At 44.0% G+C, this 18,494-nt stretch overlaps 1 protein-coding gene across 1 annotated transcript in view; it reads left to right on the top strand.

Annotated features, from left to right (window-relative positions):
• Window positions 1-18,494, top strand: part of Syn2 (synapsin II) — a 153,460-nt gene that overhangs the window by 90,942 nt on the left and 44,024 nt on the right. The window contains exons 2-3 of the mRNA XM_085686879.2: window positions 16,140-16,197; window positions 17,631-17,722. Coding sequence (XP_085543005.1) covers window positions 16,140-16,197; window positions 17,631-17,722 — 150 coding nt within the window. The remainder of the gene's footprint in view (window positions 1-16,139; window positions 16,198-17,630; window positions 17,723-18,494) is intronic.

Below are 18,494 nucleotides of genomic sequence, written 5' to 3'. Positions count from 1 at the left end.
TGCTTAAACACTTACTTGATTTTGACAAGTAATGAACTTAAGTTTGAAGGACTTAAGTTTGTGTACCTGCTTGGAAATTCTGTACTAATTAGTTAACTTTCCCCTGCCCCCCCACACCTTAAAGCAAGCTATAAAATAGTCTCATAAATTTAAACAGCTTTTGCTAAGTCTGGTTACAATTCAGGACTTCAAAGAAATAAGCACACTTGCATTTCTCAAAGGCCATATTTCTCTGAGTGATAATTTTCTCAGAGAAAGCTACACCAAATAAGAACTCATGTTTATCCAACTTCTAATACTTTGTGCCCTATTCAGGTCTGTCCTGACCATTCAGTGAAGGTTCGTTGAATTCTAGTTATGGTCTGACAACTTGGCTTAACATTTCTGAAGACAAGACTTCAGGCTTAGACTGAAGAACCTTACTATCATAAGAGGCATGTTTAAGAGGAAAACAATAACATAGCCTAAAGATGTGAAGTCTCAAAGGAGTCTGCTTGCTGTTCCCAAATGGTAGGTGTGGATAAGAAAAAAGTAGACTAGTCCTATGTAGATAGGTTCAGAACCAAACAGCAAGTTTCGTGATGGGAAATTTTCGCCTAGTCTGAAAGTGAAACAGAAAACAACCCCCAGCCCCATAACTCCTGTTGATGGCCATTTTTTATGACTGTGGTACAATAGGTTTGATGACCTTGTTTTAAATTTCCCACAGGGGAATGTTAGCGATAATTTATTAAGTCCCTAAAACTGTCAAGTGAAATTAGCTACATGCAGTGTTGATGATACAAAGAACAAACCTACTTTTGACCTCATGTATGTTTTAGGAAAACTTTCAAAAAAACAGAATCTGGAACCTAAGGAATAAATAATATTCAAGAAGATATCTCCCTTCATGAGAGTACTGTCAAGATTTCTACTTCACTATCCCCAAATTCCAAGTAATTCCCTTTACAGGTCTAGTCTGCAGAAATACATCTCTTGACCGTTGGCAAACCAAGATGTGAAGAACTGACTCCATCCCCTCTCCTCAGTCTCATCCCATTGCCCTGCTGCTTCTCTGCCACAGGTACATCCTGCACGCAACCATAGCCACATCTGCCTAGCAGGGCCTTGAGAATTCCGTTTCCATATTGCAGCACTCTGACATGCCACTAAGATGTCTTTTCCATATCACACATTGAACTGTTCTCATTTTGGAAACTATCTATTAAGCAACGGCTTCCCGATGAACATAGGAGTTTGAGATATTTACCTGATAAGATTGATAGAGTAAAAGAATTTAAAGTATTTGTCCAGCTGGACATTGTGACATATACTTGCACTCCTAGTACTCAAGACAGAGGTAGATGGATCATGAATTCTAGGCTAACCTAGTATATATAGTGAGCCCCAGTCCATTCAGGGCTATTAGTGAGACTCTTTCCTTTTAGAAAGGAAAAATATGCAAGTGTATGTGTGCCTGAGCTATAAAGAAACTGAAAAGTCTAACTTCAAGAGTTTGAGAGTTGCTTATAAGGCTGGTAAAGGAAAAAAATCTTAAACTGAGGTGTGGTGGCACACACCTATAATCTCAGAACCCTAGTGGCCAAGGTGGGAGGACTGAGGATACAAAGTGAGACCCTGCCTTAAAAATAAAGGAAAAAGAGGAAAAAAGTTTTAAACAACAGCAAATTCTGGTGAGAATGTGGTGAGGGTCAAGGAAGGAGAGGGCGGAACTCTGTGTACACTCCAGTGGTTAATATGAAGTGGTCAGCCCTGTGAAAGTCAATAGATAGGTTCTTCAGAACAGCTAAAAATAGAACTACTGTATGATCCAGCTACAGTATTCCTGAGTATACTTGAAGGAATCTACATCATATAGTGGAGACATCTGTATGTCCAGGTTGATGGCTGTCTTGGGTTTTCTGTTGCTGTGAAGAGACACCATGACCATGGCAACTCTTATAAAGGAAAACATTTAACTGAGGCTGGCTTATAGGTTCAGAGGATTGTCTATCAACATCATGGCAGGAGCATGGGGACACCCAGGCAGATATGGTGCTGAAGAGGTAGGTGAGGATTCTACATGCAGATTAGGAGGCAGCAGGAAGAGAGAGAGCGACACTGGGCCTGGCTTGAGCACTTAAAATCTCAAAGCAGTGACATACTTACTGCTCCAAGGCCACACCTCCTAATAAGGCCACTCCCTGTGAGCCTATGAGGGCCATTTTCATTCAAACCACCACAGTGGCAGTACTCTTTACAATAATCAGATCAGCCCAGATGCCCTTCAATGGATTAAAAAAATGTGTATATACATAGTGGTATGTACAAGTGTGGAAATGTGATAGTAACCCACTGCTTTGTTCAGTTAATATATGCTAATGAAAATTTAAAGTCTGGGATAGTATTTCTATTGAAAGCCACTATAAGAGAAAAAAAGATGATTAATAGTTTTAGAAGTTGCCTGTTAGTCAGAAAGGCATCAGATCATACCTAGAACTGTTGACTGTCTCTACTAGCATGCTTAAGTAACCCTTTTACAGCTATGGGCTACTTCAGAAGTCATGTTTCCTTGGAAACGTGTGTTCAAATATTAATGGGAATTGTTATGCTCAGTTCTTCAAAATACCAAATAAATGGAAAACATGAATATTTTAGAAAATCAGTAGTAAGTTCTGAGACCTTCTAATGGATACCCTTTAAAAGTTCTATTGTTGATGTTATTGTTGGCTTTATTTATTTATTTTTGACACAGTCTCACTACATAGACCAGGCTAGCCTGGAACTAACAAAGATGGTGTGTGCCCCTACAGCTGGCTGAAAGTGTTTCTTTTTGAGTAATGCCAGAAGAATTGTGAAGCAGTAAGTTGGGAGGTGCTCTCTCCCTATCAGTTCGCACAGGAAAACTGATTAAGGTGAATAAAGTGTTTTAACATCGAAACCAGCGCCAACTACATAATAAATACGATCCATTATTAAATTTATTGTGCTTAATATACCCTAGTGCATATGTTCTAGGTAGCTAATCTACTGTGTTTCTGTTAACATCGGTTCATTTTTATTCTTTATGTTAGAGCTAGGTGAGACCTTTCCTTTCCCTTACCCAGTGCCTGGCATACAGTTGAGTCAGTAATAGGTACCTAATCTAATAGATCTTGGTGGAATGAGTAAATGAAGAGAATTATCATATTTAAAGGGTTTATAGAATATATTTCATTATAGCAGTACTAAATAATCCTCTTCAAAACAATGTATTCAGATACTAAAGGGGACTGTGTTTTCAAGATTGAGTTGGTCTCTAAAACCAGTCTTCAGGGCTTGTTGAGTGTGAGAGTTATTTCAGATCATTAGTAGTGGCTAGAAGTAAGGACACATGGTGTGATCTAGGCCACTTTCCCCTCAAGCTTCAGTTTCTCTGTCCGTGGAAACAAGAAGAGGACACCTCAAGCACATTCTCCTTCGCCTGTTGTTGTACTCAGGTGCATCTGGGAAGCTGACATGCGTCTTCTAGGGCGGCGCCAGGTCTCTTTCCCGTCTGCCAGAATCAGTTGTGAGGACTTATTCTGGTGAAGCATCTCCCCCTGAAGTGGTGCCAGCTGGAAAATTGTGGAATGGAATGTGCCACCTGTGTTGGGATTTGGAAATTCAGAACGCTTTTGCCTTGAGATAGGAAGATGTTTGCGCTGAGCTAGTGAGTGGGCTGACAGTGCCAGCCACTGCAGCTTACACTTGGACAGAGGAAGGAGGCTCGAGCCTCCTCTGCTAGTGAGAGTAGAGCATGGGGAGCGTGCCCTGGTTCTGTGACTCATGCCCTGGTGATTCAGCAGCCCAGGAGCCAGCTTCACGGCACTCTGCAAAGCTCAGCCTTCTCTGGTCCTTGCCTCACGAGCACTGGAAACAGGAGTCAGGACTCAGTTTACCCAGCCTATTATTTCATTTGTGGAGGGTTTTGGGGAAAATTACCATTTTTGCTGTATAGATAGTATTTAGGAATCAAAAGGGAACATAGCCAGCCTCTGTTAGACATTTTCCCTCTAGGGTGGGGATCTAACACAGGACAAGATGAGCAACATCTTGAGACAGAGTCTTGCTGTTTAGCTCCCACTGTCTTCAGATCTGTAACCTTCAAGCCTCTGTCTCCTAGTGCTGGGATGACAGGGGTGTGCTATTAGACTTAGACCTATTGTTAGCTCTTGAACTAGTCAAACATTTCCTCTCTCTGGGCCTGCTCCTCATAAATAATAAGTAAAATGCTCCTAAGCAGAATTCTCACTTGAAAGATGAGTGGAGACTACGTTCTTGGTATAAGGAGAATAAAGCATGCAAGCCCTTCAAAAGCTGGTATGTTGATTTGTACTGGAAATAGCACATTGAAGACTGGGGATGTACCTCATGGTGGAGTGCTAATTTAGCACACATCAGGCCCCAGTTTGTTTCAAAGAGCCAACTCCCACCCCAACGAAAAAACAAAACAAAGCAAAAAACAATTAAGATGAAGTTTGGCCCTGTCATATGGTGAAGTAAATAGTCTTTTTAAATCTTTATTTTTTTACATGTTTGAGCTGGGTATGAGATACATACAGCAGTTTCCACACAGCAAGGTCCTTGCTATAATGTTCTTTATTCTGTCCCTGTGTCTCTCTCTGTCTCTCAGTCTGTCTGTCTTTGTCTGTCTGTGTCTCTGTCTCTGTTTTTCTGTTTCTCTCTGTCTCTGTTTTTTCTCTCTCTTTATCTCTCAGGCTGGGAAACAATTGGCTTACACAGGTGTGAAGACTAAGAAGTTCTCAGATTTGCAGTTAGCAAACTGGAGACCCAGGTGATGTGGGATTCCATTTTGTATGCTGTAAACATGTTTTATTACCATTGGTTAATAAAGAAGCTGTTTTGGCCAATGGCTTAGCAGTATAAAGCCTGGTGGGAAATCAGAACAGAGATAGAGAGAGAGTAGGCAGAGTCAAAGAGACACCATGTAACTGCCGAAGGAGAAAGATGCCCAGAACCTTTGCCAGTAGGCCACGGCCTCGTAGCAATACACAGATTAATAGAAATGGGTTAATTCAAGATATAAGAGCTAGCTAGAAATACGCCTGAGTCATTGGGCAAGCAGTGTTGCAATTAATGTAGTTTCTGTGTGATTATTTGGGTCTGGGAAGCCAGGGAATGAATAACCAGTCTCCAGCTACACCCAGGTGAGCCAATAGTAGAAGTTTTCCCTGAGTTTAGAAGCAGCATGGTGACAGTCTAGCAGAGAGAAATGTTTCATGCTTTAGATGAAGCCAAACACATTGGGGAAGGCAATGTACTTTACTTAGTCTACTGATTTAAATGATAATCTGACCCCAAAACCACTTTCCCAATCTAAGAAATGCGGTTTAAACAAATGTCTGGACACCTAGTGCCCTACTCAAGTTGACACATGAAATCATCTGTCACGCGTGCTTCACATAAAATAGAAGTGAGCGAGGGTGAGTTGTTGAACAATGGGAAGTGTGAGATCTTCAGGGAGCTCAAATCCTCCTGAGGCCTAGGATACAATGAGAAGGAGGAAACATAGCTGGTGATACTAGTCCGTGTCTACTTAACACAAGTTGATGGGTTTCATAGTGGGCTTTCTTTAAACAGAAAGGTTTATTTTTATTTCTTGTGTACGGGTGTGTGCCCTGAATGTATGTTTGTGCACCATGTGCATGCAATGCCAGAAGAGGTCGGAAGAAAGTGTTGGATCACCTGGAACTGGAATTACAGACGGTTGTGAGCTGCCATGTGGGTGTTGGGACCTGAACCACGGTTTTCTGTAACTTCATCCTGTGCTCAGCCACAGAGACATCTTTCTAGCTTCTCATATTAGGCTGGCCATGTGAAAAGAAATGACTGTAGGGAGAAGAGACAGGGACCTTAAAGGATGATGGCTTTGCCGAGGACAGGGGCACCGTGGTGGTAACTGGAAAGTGGTAGGTGAGTGTGGTAGGCAGAGGCTGATGCAGGCTTTTCAGTGTACAAGTGGTGGCTGGAATATAGCCTCCCACTCCACTTTCCAATCCAACTGCCCCAGCATAAAAGTCTGTTCTCTACAAGCACCCAAAGAAAAGGGTGCCTTTGCCTAATTCACTTAGGCAGGCCCAAGTTTGAAACGGAGTGGTTATGTGTCATAGTGGAGGGCATTTGTGTCCAGATTGCTGTGGAGGGGTAGAAATGTGACTGTCTATTGGCATGATTTGTGACCTTCCATAGGAGATAAACCTGGAGCTTTCTCAATGCCAACAGGCCTGTTTATCTTACATGAAATACGTCCCTATCTTTTGAAAATTATATTTGCCTGCTCTTTTCCCCAAACAAACTTGATAACGGGCCTACTTTGCTCCAATATCAAAGCCTCCTGATTTAATTATATAAGCCAGTCATGGAAAGAGAATCTGTCCCATGACTCCAGAGCATTCTGTTCTGTAGCCCGCTATAATTACAAACAAATGCATCCAATCTTCCACCATGTGTTCTCCTGAGTTATAGAATTTTTTCCCCTAATTTTGATAATCTTGTTATCTTGTAATACTGCATCATTTAATTATTCCCCAAAATAGATGTCTTCAGAAAATCTGTTCAGGAAAACTGATTTGTCCCCAGATGAAGTCACAACTGGGTGCTTACTTGGAAATTCATCATTTTCAGAGCTTTGAGATTGCTGTTTTTCTAAAGGGTCTCATCTGCCAGCTCAGGCCTGAAGCCCTCCTGAAGAGCACTTGAAGGAATTTAATAAACTGAGGAAAAAAGGACTAAGCGTGTACCCTCAGTGGTCTTTAAGCTCAGGACTCTGTCAGGTTGAGCCTCGTTGCCCTCTCTGGTATTGAAATCCAGATGTTGAGCTGTAGCCAATTCAATAGCCTTGTAAACATGCCCTGAGTGTCTGCTTTGTGCTAAGCGGTAGGACAGGCATTAGGGATACAAAAACGAGTATTGCACAGCTTGTCAGACTGCCTATCCATCCTTTAAACATGGTCATCAAAAGAGCATGTGATGCTGATAGCTTGTGACACCCACTAACCTCTAGTTTTAAGCAAGACAGTGAATTCATTTGAGACTAATTTCCCCATAAAGTCAGTAACATTGAGGTGGCTTTGCCAAAGGGAGGCACTAGATACCATGAGGATGAATTTAGGTTGGGGTGAGTGATGTCTAGCCATCCAGTGTTCTTTCTCCCTCCTCCCCACTCATACCTTCAGTTTGAGGAACGATTACTACTGTAGTTTCCTAAAGCCAGAGCTACTGCATTGGGTTCTGTTTTCCCTTTACCATTTCCACCTTCATAGTGTTGTTGGTGTGGAATACTAGGCACAGCACTGTATCGCTAAGTACTGCAGCACATTGTGCAGGGTGGAGTGGGCAGAGAGAAGCCCTCTGCGCTGGATTCCCAATGCCCTTGCTGTTGGTAACGTTTTTCTTCTTATCTCTCTCTCAGTCTTTGTGCCGTTGCTGTGGCACCTCTCAGGACTGTCTTGAGGGAATAATTTTCTGCCATTTGAGCTTCTTTACCAGGTTGTGGTTGAACAATGGTTAACAATATTCTGAGATTTATTGCCCCCAAATGTGTTTTCTTACACTTAGTCACATTAAAACTCCTCTGCCACTTTTCTGCCCACGTGCACATCTTCGTTCAGTTTACCCCTAATCAGCTTGGCATTTTAATCCCTGGAAATGCTGAATGCCATCTGCAAACTTGGCAATCTCCCCATGCACTCTCTTCCAAGTCATTTATGTGAGTGTTGACTAAGCTGTCATGCCACTTGCTCTATCTAAACATCTCCTTCTTTGCAGAGTGTTTGATCCAATGACTCAGTCACAGAACTAATGATGCAAAGCTAACTCCTGAGCATTGCACCTACCCAGGCCTGTGCCTGTGTCTTCCTGCTCTCCATTTCTTATTCCTAAACCAAGTGCCCACCACAGGAATTTCCCCAAGTACGGAAAGAAATTCGTTAGACTCAAATCCAAATTTGAGTTAATAATCTCTTTACCGACATAAGGCCCTGTCTGACTATTTTAAGACCGTTTGTGGTCTCTGTGCCAGGGCATCTACAGGGGAGTTCTGTGTCACTTTCTTTCATGTCACTGAGTCCTGTTCTTCAGTGCCAATGTCATACCTCAGGTAGTCTCTTAAGTTCCTAGGCCTCCAACAAGTGACTAAGCTGTGAGGTTTGTCGGCTATCACTAGAATGGCGCATTCTGAGGTCTAGTGTAGCACAAGCTCCCTGATGCCCCTGAGCTCTGAGTCAGCTCCTTCAGTCTCAGAGTGGTTTCTCGGATTTTGAACTCACCTGACCATGTCTACCTCAGCTGAAAAGTCATTGCCGTTATCCTAGACTAGCAAATTCATGAAAGTAAGAGTCGATTCGAGGTTCCCAGGACAGAAGGAAAGGAGGGATGGTTTTTGTTTGGGATGATGAAAAGCTGTAAAAATATACAGTGGGGTATTTACACAGCCCAGTGTTGTATGGTCAGCACGGCAAGTTTATGTACATCATTCTATAATAAAATTAAGTTATTTGCCAGTTAAACGTAATACTGAAAAATGAGCAGGAGAAATTAGTTTTGGGATTTTCTTTGAAATACTCGACAAAAGCCCGGTGTGGTGTGTACACTGTTAATTCTAGTACCCAATAGGTGGAGGCAAGAGGATCAAGAGTTCAAGGCCAGCCCGAGTGATCTAAAACACTGTCTATAAAGAAGCAAATAAACAGATAGCCTCAAACCACAGCACTGGTAACAAAAATGTGAAGGTCTGGAAATAGTGTTGAGTTCTGAGGCTAAAATTTTCCATAGTGAAAAAATTAATACTATATAAGGGTTGGAGCTACAGCTCAGTGATTAAGAGCCCTTGCTGCTCTTGCAGAAGGTGGCACTTGGTTCCTAGCCACCCACACCAGACTGTTCACAACTGCCTGTAACTCACCCAGCTCCTGTTCTGACCTCCTTCAGTGCCATGTGTGCATGTGCGTGCACACACACACACACACACACACACACACACACACCAAGTCTTGGCTAGTCCTAAAATCTCACCTACTCAGACTGACATATGAGGGCCCATTTTTCTGCTAAGCCAAAGTGAGCTGTACTCCTGCAGTACCCAGAGCCTTCCTTAAGCCTCCTGGCCTTTGCTTTTCAATGTGAGTCTTCCTCATGTGGTAAGTCTCTGTGGCGCCTTTCCCTAATGTCTAATGTAGGAACTGGATTGCCCACAGTGCCCGCGTGCTTCAGTGGCTCACTTCCTGTGCCGCCATTTTGCATACTAGTTTCTGTCCTCTCACTGACCTGTGAGAGGAGACGTCTTTATCTGCCTTGGAGGTTGAGGAAACTTTCTGATCCATAGAACCCTTTTGCTTTTGTGTAATTGTGACTGTGAGTTTTAACTGTTAAATATTTGTAGAGATGTTGGTTATAAATCTGAAGACCTGTAAGGAACCTTAGCGATCCCTCATGGGTACTGGTCTTCTTAGACATTTTTATCAGCCTGGCAGCTGCTAATATCCCAGCACTCCCTCCCTCACAGCTAGTTACTCAGCAAGTTCTTGCTGAATTTACTGACATACTACAGCCTGTGTGTGTGCGCACATCTGTTGCAGTGTTATTTCTCTAGTGTGGGATCTCTGCAGATGTATGTGTTTAAGAAGAAACAATTAAACCTTGAGATGGCTCGGTGGATAAAGGTGCTTGCTATCAAACCTGATGGATACAAGTTGGATCCCCAGAACTCACAAAGTAAAAGGACAGAACTAACTGCAGATTCACCTCTGACCTACTTATACAGGCTGTGGACAATCCCAGTCTCACAATAAATAAAATAAAATAAAATAATAAAAAAGATATTTAAAACAGCAAAAGTCCAATACTGTTGTTTTGTTTTTGTGCTAGAGATAGAATCCAGGAACTTGGACATGCCCGACAAGCACTCTACTCCCAAGTTCTGACTCACCCCACAACTGGGAGGGGTGTGTGTGTGTGTGTGTGTGTGTGAGAGAGAGAGAGAGAGAGAGAGAGAGAGAGAGAGAGAGAGAGAGAGAGAGAGAGAGAAAGGGTGGGGGGAGCGTTCACCAAGCTGTAAGCTAAAAGTGCAAGACACATTTGTCCAGCAGGTGGCAGCAGGAGCCCACAAACTCAGCAGGACAGGCTGACTAGGCGTTACCATTCCTGTGTGTGTGTGTGTGTGTGTGTGTGTCACGCGCATGTGTGTGTTTCCCATTTTTCAAACTCTTTAAGGGCTTGAGGTGCTTGTTTAAAAGGACAAGGCTTGGGTCAGAGCCACTGAGAGCAGAAACAGTCACTTTGTTAGAGGTAAATTTTCAAAATTTCTAGTGCAGTGCTAGGCATCCGCTAGATTTCTAAAGCTCTAGAAAAGTCTTCTGTGCCTCTGGAGCCTACAGATGCCACATTAGCAGTTAGTTTCAGATTGAAGTTTGGTCCTTGTGTAAATTTCAGTCATCTGGGGAGGATTTCCGTTAGGCTGCTTCCCAGCCCCTATCTGCCACTGTAGATAGAGTTTGAAGGCAAATTTTCTTGCGTGAGAGGGAAGGAAGAAAATAATACAGTAGTCTGGAACTCACACGTGAGTCCTGGACAGTCAGACGGGGTCCTCTCAGCCCTGAGGATGGATTCTGGTTTTCTCTGCTGGCCCTCCACAAACCATCACTCCTAACATCTCCAGTAAGCAAGCCCTGATTTTGAGCCTGCTGAGTGCGGAGATCAATGAAGGAGTTGGACATTTAAGGCCTGGTGATTATAATTGTACAGGCCTGTGTTCAGAGCGTGCAATCACACTACAGAACATAGTAAATATTGTGAATCCCAGGATTTACGGGGTGGTCTGAAGTGATGAGGGGGCAGCCAGTTATTAGATGGGTGACTCTGAACAGTGGTATTAGATGTTGTTGCTACGAGCCAAGTGTCATGAGCAGACAATATATATGATGAAAGTCTGTAAAATAAGGAAATCCCACTGGTTACATTACTAGAAAAGATATGTGTTGTGTTTCTAACAGGAATTCACATTTCCACAGTATTTCAGAGCTTCCAAAACACTTCCATCTGATTTCATTCGCTTTTTAAAATGTATTTTAATACATATATATATTAATTATATGTCATAATGGGCTTGTTATGAAACTTTCACACATTATATGTGTCCTGACCATACTCGGGCACTCACCCATTAACTTCTCACATTTCACTTTCTTACCTGTAATTCTCTTCATAGCATCTGCAGGTCAGGTGTTATTAAATAGGATAAAATACCTAAAACGTTTAGCATCTGGTTCTCAGCAAGTCTTTACTGCCGATTATTAAGTTTGTCGTTACCTCCTCCACCCACATTTGTTTTGCCTTCTTTTGTTTGGAGATAAAGTCTTAATATGTTGCCCAGGTTGGTCTCAGGCTTCTGGGCTCAAGCCATCTTCCCAGCCAGCATGCACCACCAAAGAGATTCTTTTCCTTGAATAACAAGATTTATATCTAGAAGCCTCTGCTCATTTTAGCGATAAGGGGAGATGGTTCATTACCTGGTCCGTTAAGGAAGCTGCAAGCCGTTAGACTCACATGGCTCCTCAGCTGCTAGGCTTATTAAGAAAACGTTACAATGGGGGGAAATTGACAATGCAGGCACCGCAGATATTTTTAGACCACGCTGCAAGGATGTCGTACATCTTGGGTTCTGTTTAGGGTTGAACACAAGGGGATAAATCTGGATTATTTTATAAGATTGCCAATCAGAAAGTCTTTGCTAAGTACCTACTCTTTTGCCGTCTTATGCAAGGGGCAGTTTGGGAAAACCAAGGCAGATAAAGTACATTTCCCAAACTTTCAAACAGGAACATTTGTGATATCATCTTTTCCTTGTGTGGGAAGCAGTTTGATAATTCTGTTAGAACTGTAGCTGTGTCTATTTCTTGCATCAGGAATTCTACAAAAAAATAATTAATCCCATGTCTGTATATTAAAACATAAACTGTGTGGCACCAACGAAGCAAAGACAAGTGCACTGCTGTGTGTTAAAAAACCTATCACTGAGACACACTTGTGGGTGTGTGTGCGCGCGAGCGTGCGCGTGTGTATTTTGAGACAGGGTTTCTCGGTAGCTTCCTGGAACTCGCTCTGTAGACCAGGCTGACATCAAACTCACAGAGATCTGCCTGTCTCTGCCTCCCGAGTGCTGGGATTAAAGATATACGCCACCACTGCCCAGCTGAGACACACTCTTGAGTCAGAGAAAATTAAGGCTCAAAAACGTTTTTGTAGCAAGATGCTATATGTGTGTGTTTAGAACATACACTCATGTCTGTACTCCCACCACACCAGAAGGGCACGCTGGGAATGAAAATGGGATTGTATATGATAAGAGATGAATGGAAAAATGTAATATTTACATTTTGTCCTTTTATGTTCTTTTGAGTACAGATTGATTGAATGGGTTAGCCATATAAACAACTTTGTTACTATTTGTTTAAATGTAGGATCCTTCCCAAAGGACACATGGCCAGGAAAGGATACAGCCAGGACCCACACCCCAGCCTCCTCTGAATCCTAGCACACTGCTTCCTGCTAGTGCCATCTTAAGCTTAGGGGGTGTCTGTCATTTGCTAGCAAGTTAAAGAACTTATTCTGTGAAGTTTCCCCCCCCCCCCTAGAATGTCCAAGGGACAGTTGCTTCGTGAATGTGTTTATCCTCTAGAAGAGGTCCCTGTGCCTCATCTGCTGCCATCTTGGCTCTTTTATGATGATAATACTGTGGCTTAGCCAAGAAAAGTCACCCTGGGCCAGGAAACACAAACTTATGATTTCCAACAGGACAAATTACCTTAAGGAAAAGGCATTAGGATAGTTTGCAGCAGTGGGGTAGAGGAAAGGCATCAAAACAGTTCCATTAGCCAATTTGGTCAATGGGCAGGTGCAGGAAGTGGCAGATAAACCCAGCCAAGATCTAAAAATATACCCTAGTATCACTGTTCAAACCCCACAAAACAAACGAGCAAGTTAGAAAACTTGGCAGTATGTGAACATCTAGATGTAGACTCTGAATTCTCAGCTTAACTTACGATGCTTTCTGTGAGTCGGCATGCTGTTGACTGCTTGGCGTTTCAGTTTCCCCAGGACAGCAAGTATTCTCTCTCTCTCTCTCTCTCTCTCTCTCTCTCTCTCTCTCTCTCTCTCTCTCCTCCTTCACAGAGTTGTGAGAAACTAGCATGTCAAAGAATGTACTTTGAAACGCTAATCTTCATACAGAATGAAAGGCTGCTCTTGAGGTCTCTGAGGCTAATCTTACAGAGAAGATGTCTGAGATCTGAAGGTGGGAAGATGCATCAAGAAAGCCCTTCTGATAGCAATGTAGGCATCCAACCGAAGGAAAGCCGTCTCGTGGGCCATTTACTCTAGTTCTCCCTCACTATAATCAGAGTCCAGCATCTGCAGAGCAGTGACGGCGCCATGGACAGACAGAAATGGCAGGAGAGCAGCGTGTGCTGCAGGGCCCCTGGCCGAGGGGCTTGCTGGGCTATGAATGTTGATCAGGAGCAGGCTGATGTGAAACTTCGGAAGAAATTAGGGCAGAGGTGGGGGGTTGGTTTTCAGCGATCCAGCTCCAGGATGGCCCAGTGCCTCAGAGGAGCAATTTCAGGGTGGCCAGGGACTTGGAGAGCACAGATGACAACTTCCTAGAACGGTCTGTTCCAGAATGCATAGAGCAAAAGGAAATGGCCTGGCCTTATCCTGAGTAAGTTGACAGGAACCAGGATAGGAAGTATTTGTAGCGGGACAAGTACCCATAGCATCATTAAGTCTCTTTGGAGTGGAAGTAGAAAAAAATGGGAAAAAGATCATGCGGCACATGTGGCCAGTCAGTTTCCATGGTGTGGGAGAGTGGGAAGAGCAGGTCAGCTGCGGGAGATGGTGCTGTGTGGCACGGGGGGTTGGGGGTGGGGTGCTGCACTCAATGTCCTTTGTGGCTGCACCCATCACTAACTTGCCAAATGACCTTGGAAATGTCATTTTCTTCCTGTGAATGTTGAGTTCCTTTGTTTTTCTCTCCCTGTCTGGTCAGTCGTTATGAGAATTAAACAAAAATATTCTTAGGAGCAAACTGGCGTACAAGCTCCTAGAACACAATGACAAATAAAATACTGGTTTATTCCGTTATTTTGAGGAGAAATTTAGAAAGCCTCCAATGAAACAAGCCAGTTGAAAATGTAGCACACTGAAAAAAGCAAGCATGATTTACCTATGAGGCACAGGTAACTAGCCACCCCCACCCCCACCCCCACTTTCTCAAGCAGAGAGCAAAACCTAAAGAGCAGAGAAGGAAAATTCTAAAGATGGAAGAAAAGTCGGAGGCCAGGGAAGAATGCAAATGTGTGTAAGAAGGAGGTCTTCTCGCACAGGCCTGATGCCGTTAATGCATCAGGTGAAGTTCCTCTTAACCCTGAGCTGCAATGACTCAGCTTGACTCATTTTCCCGAGCTTTATGCTCAGTTGCAGCTGCTTGCCTTGTCACCGGCTCTCCTGGTGTGTGTGTGCAAAGAAACCACGGGTTAATCGTGATTTCTTTTTCTTTTTAGTTTTGCTTCCAGCTTTTTCTAATTATTATTGAAAAGATTCTTCTCTCATACAATATATCCTGACTACACTTTCCCCTCCCTCCACCCTTTCTGTTCCCCGCCCCCCAGGTCCACTCCCTCTCTGTCTCCCACAAGAAAAGATCAGGCCTCCAAGAGACAACAACAACAAAAGATACAGTAAGACAAGGCAAAAGTCCTCCTATTGATGCTGGGCAAGGCAACCCACCAAGAGGAAGAGTCCCAATAGTGGGCCAAGAGCCAAGACACACTCACTCCCACAGTTAGGAGTTCCACAGAAATACTAAGCTGGCAGTTACAGCATGTATGCAGAGGACCTGGTGCAGACCCCTGCAGGCCCTGTGCTTGCCACTTTAGTCTCTGTGAGCCCATATATGCCTTGCTTAGTTGGTTCAGTGGGCTATGTTCTCCTGGTGTCCTTCATCCACCTCTTCCCGCACTCCAAGGGGAGGCCACTGGAGACCTCCGCTTTAGACTCTCCACAAGTCTGACTGTGAGTCTCTGCATCCACTCCCATCTACTGCCAGAGGAAGCCTCTTTGATGACAACTGGACAGGGCGCTGATTTGTGAATATAACAGAATATTAGTAGTGATCATTTCTTTTGTTGTTGCTGTTGTTTTGTTTTGTTTTGTTTTTTTCTAGACCTATCTTGTTTGGTTCTCTCTGGGCTATCCAGTCTCCAGTTCCTGGCCATTCAGACAGCGTCAGGGATGGGCTCCCTCTTGTGGTTTCAAGTAAAATCAGATTGGCTCTGCCACCATTTCCCCAGCTCGTCTTTCTTGCAGGCAGGGCAGACTGTAGGTTGAAGGCTTTGTGGCTGGATTGGTATCAGCGTCTCTCAGTAGCCCGCAGAGTCCCTTCCTACACGGAAGAGACTAGAACATAGGGCGGAAGGCTCCTTGAAGGAACCACTTGGACCTCTCCATATTTAGTGAGCTGCGTGGATGTTGTCCCGTGCAGTGCAGCCCTCCACTCCCCCATCAGTTTGCAGAAAGCAATCCTCTGTCCTAGCATCAGTCTGGATTGTGTGGGGGTCTCCACGGGACCCCTCCAGCCAACCACTCAACCAAATGCAACTCAGCCCAGCAATGATTTCTTTAAATCCTAAAAGTCCACAGGTGGATGACATCGTCCCTGGAGTGGAACACGAGCTTAAGAGTTAAGGACACCTCAGAGGCGTGCAAGACTGGCCTAGGCTCTACCAAAAACAACCACAGAAAAATTACCGCTTTTAGATGGTGTGTGTATGTGGTGTGGTGTGTATGTGGTATGTGTGTGGCACGTGGTGTGGTGCGTGTGAGTGAGTGGTATAGGGGATTAAATCATAAAAGGTTGAAAGTAGAAGGATACTGTGTACTATGTTGCAGGTTGGTAAACTGAGGCTAAAAGATTTGCTTGAGACTCTATGGCAGTCCAATAGCCAATGAAGAGCCGAATCCAAGTCTCCTGACTCTCGGTCTGGGGTTCATCTGCTATTGGGGAGTGTACGTGTCTGAGTTCAAACACTTGCACAGAACTAACTGTGTACCATCCTCTCTTTCTCTAGGGCCAAGTGCTTTCGGGGCAAAAAAATCCTTGGAGATTATGACATCAAAGTGGAACAGGTAATCAGAATGGAGCCTCACATGCCCTCTGTCATCCCAGAGTGAACCATCTAGTCATGGCCAGTGGGGTGCCGTGTCCTCGCTGTGCTCTCGATTCGGCAGCTCCTGACCCCAGGGTTTTCCATTTCCTCAGTCTAACAGTTCAGAAATGATGTGGTTCTCCGTGGGCTCTTGCTGTGCAGGGTTCCCAAACTGAGGGAGCCTTAGAGGAGTGTCTTCCTAGGATGCTGGGCACAGCTCCATGCTGTCAGTGGTAGTGTAACTCTGGTGGGCACACGTCTTCTGCTCGCTGTCTGCCTCCTCCGACCCTGAGGCTGTTCTCCAGAGGGCACCTAGAGGATAACATGCCCTGCTTTTATAGGGAACTTGGAAGGCTGTTTTGTTTGTTTGTTTTTCTTTCCTCTGCCTCTTGCTCCACAGTAATGAAAAATTAGGTCCTTTGTGGGGGAGGAGATGTCCTGTTTAAATAACATGTTTTCTATGTAATAACAGAAGTTATTCCTTATTCATGTGATAGGATTTACAGAATACTATGTATTTTCCTACCTATCTTTACTTTTATTGATTGATTGATGATTGATTGATTTTTGCAAAATGATCTCACTAATTGGCCCTGGCTGACCTGGAACTTGATATATAGACTTGTAGAGATCAGACTACTTCTGCCTCCAGTCTGCAAGGATTAAAGGGGTACACCACAGTGCCTGGTTTATATTTCCTTCTTCTTCGTCGTCTTCTTCGTCGTCTTCTTCTTCGTCGTCGTCGTCGTCGTCGTCGTCGTCTTCTTCTTCTTCTTCTTCTTCTTCTTCTTCTTCTTCTTCTTCTTCTTCTTCTTCTTCTTCTTTTTGGTGTTTTGAGACAGAGTTTCTTTGTAGCTTTGTAGCCTGTCCTGAAACTAGCTCTTGTAGACCAGGCTGGCCTCAAACTCACAGAGATCCGCCTGCCTCTGCCTCCCAAGTACTGGGATTAAAGTATATTTCCTTCTTAAAACAACTTGTTAGATATTCTGGACTAATTCAAAACAAAATAAACAAAATCTTCCCCTGTTGGAGACAGAGGAAATGGAAACCCAGGCAGAACAGGTACCTGCTTGTCAGGGACAGGGGAGAAGGAAATCCAGAACCCGGTGCTTTCATGCAGAGATTGAGAAAGGAGATGCTTGCCCTGGACACTTTCTGTCTCTGTAGAGAGGCTCAAAGGATGCTGAGCCAGAAGTAAGGAGATTCAGCGTTAGGTTTCGTTTGTCCAGAAAAGTCACATAACCCAGACAGTTTCTGCTTGGGTAAAGGGGACAGTGATCTCTACCACCTGACTCAAAGGGTTTCCTAGAGTATTGGGTGAAATCTAATGGGTGTGAAAATGCATAAACGCTTGGTGTTGTGGCAGCTGCTGTGCGGAGGACTGAGACTCACTGCTGTACTGTTATTCTCCAGGCGGAGTTTTCCGAGCTAAACCTGGTGGCCCATGCAGATGGAACCTACGCCGTGGACATGCAGGTGCTCCGGAATGGCACAAAGGTTGTCCGGTAAGGGCTTTTCTCTCACCTCTGACTTGATGGGGGTGATTGCAACGTCAACTTGAGACAGTCCCACCATGTGTTCCGTGGGAGCGCTAGAGAAGGCAACCCTTAGTCCAGCATTAGAAAAGCAACCTGAAGTTTCACAGACTCACTTAGAGGTAGCGGGATTCTGCTAGACTTCTGCCTACCCTCAAGTCAGTATGGGTTTGTGCTTTTATCTCCCCAAATAGTTCCCCAGGAAAATCGGGTTCCATTGTTTTCTAAACTATTTTAAACACCTGACTTCCTGTTTATGCTAATTTGCTTAGATTCACTCAGAGTTGGGAGCAAAGCCTTGTGCTGGATGTGTGTCCTTTGGAAGCTCGTTCCTGTATCCTCTCTTTATTCCTCATTCCCAACAACTCATATGTCTGCCAGGAAAACCTAGTATTGGAATAGACATTGTATGTAGATGGAAGAGAGTGACCAGGTACTGAGCATTTCCATGCCAGGTAGTGTCCTGGGTACCAGGTGGTGGTTTCACAGTCTGGGATGCTGACGTGTGCATAGCAGTTCCTTCAGGGCCAGAATGAGAATTCCAGATGGGAGAAATGCTCTCTGTTCTCCCCAGGAACTTAATGTTGCTTTAGGTTTTCAGAAATAAGTCTTATTTCAGGAGGGATCTGGACCTACATCACTCTCTTCATCACCTCAGTCACAGGACCCTGACCCCTGGGAGTCTAGTGTCCAATAGCATCTGAGTCAGTGACAGAAAAGGTCAGACTGGATATGTGCGGGA

Source organism: Myodes glareolus, chromosome 3, assembly GCF_982192425.1.
Source record: "Myodes glareolus chromosome 3, mMyoGla1.1, whole genome shotgun sequence".
Classification (NCBI taxonomy): domain Eukaryota; kingdom Metazoa; phylum Chordata; class Mammalia; order Rodentia; family Cricetidae; genus Myodes; species Myodes glareolus.
The sequence above is the reverse complement of the archived record's forward strand: the minus strand, read 5'-3'. Positions and strand labels throughout refer to the sequence as shown.